At 36.0% G+C, this 6,500-nt stretch overlaps 1 protein-coding gene across 1 annotated transcript; it reads left to right on the top strand.

Moving 5' to 3' along the window:
* Positions 1-2,049: 2,049 nt before the first annotated feature.
* Positions 2,050-4,224, top strand: LOC113305387. Its single transcript, XM_026554434.1, has 6 exons — positions 2,050-2,284; positions 2,371-2,874; positions 3,158-3,215; positions 3,369-3,647; positions 3,725-3,915; positions 4,010-4,224. Exons 1-6 carry the CDS (start codon positions 2,050-2,052, stop codon positions 4,222-4,224), a joined length of 1,482 nt encoding a protein of 493 aa, XP_026410219.1.
* Positions 4,225-6,500: the final 2,276 nt, after the last annotated feature.

Here is a 6,500-nt window from a genome sequence, read left to right as displayed (position 1 = left end):
GCCCATTTTCTGCATCGATTAAGGCTTGAAAGGTCGTTCCAGTTTTTGTAAGACTCTGATTAATCAACTACCGAGCTAGTTTAGAGGAAAAGAAATAGAATGACTGTCTCGCAGTTCCTTCGCTTGTTTTGCGTGATTCTCCTCTTATCTCAAGTTTCTTGCGGCAGGTTTGTGCAATTAATGAACAAAATTTGTTGGTGCATGCTGTATAAGAGAAACTGAAAATTCTAAGCTCAAATATTTTGAAAAACAATGATAAATTCGATGTAGTAAATGCATAAGTAACATCTAAGACTTTGATCCTGATTTCTGAATAATCTTTTCAATCAGAAAATGAGAACAATATCTGGTAGAAATGATGTGTATACTATTTTTTTTCCTTTTTAATGTTTTCAGTATTTTGGTGTTTTCTTACGATATATGATGGGACCGTCCTATTTCAGCAAAAAAAATTTCTTTTTCAATCTTTGAAGCATTTAAATTTTGATTCGCAGGCTGCCAAGATCCGCACCACCTGCTCCCCGCGGTAACTCAAGGGGGCCACCAGAATAAGGTCGCTGCCACTATCTCTGCCACTAATACCAGAGTATAGAGGAATCAATACAACAATTATTATGGTTAAAATTGTTTATTCTGTTTGAAAAAAATAACACATGTTTTGCTGTTTTGCGGTTAGATAGAGAGATCCTTCGATAATAGAAAGTTGAATTTCTACTATTTATCCATCATGAATGTAAATTGGCTATTGTTCTGGTACTTTCCATTTAAATTTTGAGTCCGTTCTTTTGGTTTAGGTTCTTTGTACCTGTCATTTAGCCATTAAACTGTCGATTGGAGCGACTTGCTTTAGTCTTTATGGCGTGTTTGGTTAGTAGCATGAGAATTTTATTCCTAAGAATCATATTCTCAAAATTAGGAATTACCAATAGGTATTATTATAGTGATACTAGTTAGTGGCAGGTCCACCCACTAAAGCCTAGTAACTAGAAGTCCATAATAAAAAGAAAACATAAAAATGGACCCAATTTTTTAATCCCAGGTCTTGTACACGTGCGGGACAAATCATGTGAAATTTTCAAATACCTAAACTACCCTTCCAATCCTACATATATTTAAGCAGCATATTTCAAAGTTTCTAAAAAAATACCAGCGAATTCAGATCCGGTTTCTGCTCTCTTTCTTCTTCTCGCTTTCGGACTAGGGTTTCTGAAGATTTCTTTAGTGATTTTAACAGGTATGTTGCTTAATATTTTCTATTTTCTTCTTTCTGCTACAGTTTCATGGAGATCGGTTGTGTTCTGTTTGTTTTTTATGAATCTTGTTCGTATTAATTCAGTTTTTTGGTTAGATTGTTAATTTTTTAGCTTATTTTAGCTTTCGATTTGATTATCTTTCTGTTTTCTTTTCAAAATCAGGTTTGTTTTCACTTTCAGATCGTATTATCCAGCAGTACATATATGACATACTCATTGTTTCTGCTCTTAGATTCTGTTTCTTGCATAGATCTCTCACTTTTTGTAGTTTGACCCATCAGTACGTATGTGAAATACCGTATTACGTGCTTCGATTCTGCTGTTTCTCCTAGATTCTTAATTATTCTTTGTCATGCAGTTGATTTTGTAGTTCATGAATCTGCAGTACATATATGGCATAATCATAGAAACTGCTCTTAGAATCTGTTTCTTGCATAGATTTCTCACTTTTTTTAGTTTGACCCATCAGTACGTATGTGAAATACTGTATTTTAATACTGTTACATCTTTGTCACATTTGCAGGTTCAAAACATGTCTGATGCAGAGTGTTCCAATCCAAATACCTACTACTATGCATACATTTATTATAAGCATCATCATTTTGCTCACCTGGTTACTTTTAAGTCTAATATTGATGACCTGAAATTTCTTATTTGTGAAAACTGGAGAACCTTGAACCCTTCTGAGATTATCATCACTTATGTTGAGAATGGTGTCAAAGTGCATGTGATTGCTGACTTTCAACTTCATGGTCTCGCTGCCTTACATTTTTCAAATAAATCGGCGTTCTTTGAGATGCATGTGGATTTTCTTTCTGCTGGTGGATGTAGTTCCTCTACATTCAGCGACGTCGACAACAATTCAGAACTGATTAGGGCAGATAGAGATAGTTATGAAACTGATGGAAAAGAAATTGTTAAACCTCTTCTGTCCGATGGGTGGGAGAATGTTTTTGATGATCCGAACAAGCTTTTTCGTGGTGGTGTTGATGCTTTTCGGTTGGCCTGTCAAAAGTATTGTTTGAAGACTGGTATTGCGTAACAAAGGTGAAGAATGATCGTGAAAGGTTCACAATGAAATGCAGTAAAGTCCCATGCACTTGTATAATCCATGCAGTTGCTATTGATTCTACTTGCGATGTTTTTAGGATAAAAAAGTATGTTGGGAGGCACACTTGTGGAGCTGGTGTGAAGTTGAGAAGTCCTAAAGTATCGAAGAAGCTGGTACACAACCTTATTCATGATCGTGTGATGCACAACCCACTTATCAAGCCTCGCGAAATTGAAGATTATATAAAAGTTGGTGTTGGTGTTAATATCAAATATCACCATGCATATCATGGTTTGGAACGGTCACACCATGAAATTTTTGGGAACGATGTAAAGTCTTACTCTGACCTGGTTTGGTGGGTGAATTCATTGAAAGAAACAAATCCTGGCTCTTGTGTGGATTTTCAGTTTAACGATGCAACTCAGACATTTGAAAGGTTATTCATTGCAATAGGCGCTTGTATTGAAGGTTATAGACTTTGTCGACCAATGATTTTTGTTGATGCAACTTTTCTGACCGGGAGATTTAGAGGTACCCTTATGGATGCTACTTGTCTGAATGGGAATCAAGGCAAGTGCTCTTTGTTACGTTTTAATTGTTATTGTTTACAAGTTATTCACTGCTTTTAATTGTTGGAACTTTTTGAGTATACCATTTATGTACTAAAAAGTTATTGTGTCTAACACACACTAATTCATATGTGTAAGCATAAGACCTTTTTTTGAGTACAATATGTCTATTATGTACTGGCAATTCTTAGTCTATTTTCCAGTACATAATATATGTTACGTCTATTAATATAGCAACATATTTAGTGACAGTATATAATATATGTGCTGTTTGTTTTTTGCAGGTTTTTATCCACTAGCCTTTGCATTGGTCCCAGGAGAGGATGTTGACAATTGGGATTGGTTTATGTGAAATCTTAGCAACATTGTTGATGACCGTCCTATCACCTTTATGTCTGATCGTCATGAAGGATTGTTGAGGGTTATTCCTAAACACTTTCGTACTTCCCATCATGGATATTGTTAATACCACTTGCAAGGAAACTTACCAATCAGGAAATCGGACGAGAAGTACAAAGAAGTTATGGCTTGTTTCAAAAAAGCAACTTATGCTCTCACACCAGCAAGATATGAAGAAGCACTAATGGAAATGGAGTTAATGGGAAGGCCTGGGGTTGCTGAGTATTGTCGAAATATGCCTAGGGAACATTGGTCCAACGCGTTCTTCACTGGCTGTAGATTTGGTCAGACTACATCAAGCGTTGCTGAGTCCTTCAATAATTGGATTCGGAAAGACAAGAGGTTGCCTGCCTGCGCCCTCGTTGACATGATCAGGTTTGTGTGTGTTTTTTTGTTGTTGGTGTTTTCTTTGTTTTTGGTTCATTTTTTTTTTTGTTCAAATTTTATTACAGGTGTTCTTTTTGTTCCATTCATTGGTTACGCGTTATGGATTTGATGAATGAACGTCGCGAAATGAGTCTTTTGATGGACCCAGAGAAGCTCACTCCTACCTACGAGGCGTTACTTAAAGAACATATTCAAATTGGTCGAGTTTGGAATGTTACTCAGTCATCTGCGTATGAGTATGAAATTCATTCGCCTAGTTAGCTTTATCCCATAAAACAACTTTTACTGTACTATAGCATACATGTAGGAGTGAATCATATATTTTGTTTTTTTTTTGTATTTGTTTGCAGTGTTGCATATATGTACTGCTTTTAAGTTATTTGTGCTGAAAAGCTTTTTACGCACCTGTAGGTCTCACACTGTTGATCTGCTGAACAAGACTTGCACCGGCCAAAGATGGCGTGTTTATGGTTTTCCATGCTCTCATGCTACAACATCTATTTCTGCCAAGGGTTATCGATACGTAGATTATATCGAAGACTACTTTAAAGTTACAAATTTTTAGCAGTTGTATTCAATTGCTATCAGACCAATCCCCAACTACAACAGGCCAGAGCAGTATCTGCCAGAGGATACTATTTTTCCACCCCATCCACGAGTTCCACCAGGTAGGCCAAAGGGAAATCGTATCAAGAATGCATGAGAGAAAGCTAGGAAGTCCGTCCGTTGTTCCATCTGCAAGAAGAAAACTCACCACAACAAGGCAACGTGCACTGTCATTCCTTCATACCCATGAGTTTTAGATTTTCAGTTCTCCCTTATTAGTTCTATTGGTCACAATGCAGATTCTGTTTTGCGCATCATTTTAAACACTTTTGTTCGCTTTTTTTAGAGTGCTGAAATTATGTACTGTTTGATATCTTTCTGGGACAAGGTACTTTGTGCTCATTTAAGACTCTTTTAATGGTACTTTGTACTGCATTATCCACTTTCAATATTATTGGTTTTTCAGGTTGATTTCCAAGTTTGTTTTAATAGTGCGGGGGTTATGTACTCTAATTAAGTTGTTATCTACTTTGTAATGAACAACTATCTGGATGAATTTTTTTTCAAGGTGCACTCTGAAAAATGTTACAATATGTCACACATATGTACTACATAAATATTACAGTGAGTATGTACTATGTGTTTCTTCCAGGTCATTGTGGTTGTTCAGGATTTTTGGAGTACAACTATTGTGTACCCTAAGTTCTTCTAGAACATTATGGCTGGTTGTTCAAGACTTTCTAAGCACAACTATTATGTACTGTGTGTTCAATTAAGACACACCAAACAAAGAGACCAGCTCTGAGATTCATGTTCTCTCCCATCATGATTAACAAATTTAGAGAGTCATATTCTTCAATTGAATCTAATAGCTGGTCTATGTTACATAAGACACACCAAAACACTTCATACTATGGACTTTTACCATCCAACATGTCAACATTTTTATAAAGCCAAACAACTGTACATAGATTAAACACAAAACACCATAGTTTCGAGAACAATTGTTATCAAAATAAATAAGAATAATTACTAAACTTTGATATTGTCTAAAACAAACTAGCAAACTCTGAATATGTTCTTTATGATAACTTCTACTATGCAGTCCTAATTCATATAAGCACTGTCTTAAAAACCTTTTGGAGCATGAATATTCCAGCTCTCCTCAGGAGGAGATGTTGCTGAGAGTATGTCGCATGCTAAAGAGATCCTCTTCTTATGCATTTTTTCATTTAGTTCTTCTGGGTCTCCCAAGCTCATTCGCACTCCATCAATTACTTCCTCCTTTGCAACTTTCTTCATGATGTGCATGATATATATTGCACAATCTGGATAGTCTCCCTATTGAGGTGTTGGGTAACTAATCATCTTTACGCTGTGTACAAGTGGAAGGCGCAGGCTTGACAAGCGTTCATTAATTGCTAACAAGCAGTATTCTGCCATAAGATTAGCATTATCGAGACACTCGTTTTTGGATACAGCTTCCCAAGTGTTGTAGTGGAAGAATTCACCTTTCTCGCATTCATACACAAGAAGCGTCCAATGCATTGGTGTGACATTGGAATAATAATCTTCCTGGTTCCTTCCTCCATATTCCTGATGGGTAAGAAGACAGCAGTGTTTGCTGCTAGTTGATGTACTGGGTCACCTAAATAAAACTGAAAAGGTATAAAAAAAAGAATTAAATTTATCAGTGTAGTAAATATGTACTGAAAATTACAGTGTAAAACACATATATGAAAGCATAATATTTGTTACAACATTAAAAAAAAATTGTTTCGTTTTAGTTTCGCAGATATGCTATTCAAATTCTCAATATATAAAACAAATAAGCATGAATTCGGATTCAATGTAAAACAGTATCAGAGATATGCACTGCACTTTACAAAGACATGATGCATGTTGTTTATCGAGATAAATTGGAAAACATACCCAGCCTGTTGGATCAATGTGGAGTACTGGAATGTACTTTCTCTGTCCATTCACCGGTTGCTCATTATGATATGCTTTTTTCAGTTGGTATTGCCAGTAATTTATAAGATCTCCCTCTAAAGCCCTGTTATGTAGCAGATCTTCAAATGTCTCTGCAGATAATATGTGATGACCAATCACAGCAGGAGCTTTCCAAGCACTGTTGCTGCAAATTCAAATAATCCAAATCAATTATAAGTTTGATTCTAAACGAAGTACATAAAGTTTTGTTAAAATGAAAGGGACCTATCCAAGAGAGACTCACATTGAGGTAGCTTTGTCAAAAAAAGGAGAGAGAAGCGCTCTTTGTTGTGAACTCAAATC

This window comes from Papaver somniferum, chromosome 8 (assembly GCF_003573695.1).
Source record: "Papaver somniferum cultivar HN1 chromosome 8, ASM357369v1, whole genome shotgun sequence".
In the NCBI taxonomy this organism is placed as follows: domain Eukaryota; kingdom Viridiplantae; phylum Streptophyta; class Magnoliopsida; order Ranunculales; family Papaveraceae; genus Papaver; species Papaver somniferum.
The sequence above is the reverse complement of the archived record's forward strand: the minus strand, read 5'-3'. Positions and strand labels throughout refer to the sequence as shown.

Bases quoted from the DNA above. Each gene is read 5' to 3' on its own strand.
- LOC113305387 (XM_026554434.1), top strand. From the start codon at position 2,050: ATGCATGTGGATTTTCTTTCTGCTGGTGGATGTAGTTCCTCTACATTC. The intron at 2,285-2,370 runs GTATTGCGTAAC...TAATCCATGCAG, and splicing joins AAAGTATTGTTTGAAGACTG to TTGCTATTGATTCTACTTGC. The intron at 3,916-4,009 runs GTTAGCTTTATC...ATTTGTTTGCAG, and splicing joins GTATGAAATTCATTCGCCTA to TGTTGCATATATGTACTGCT.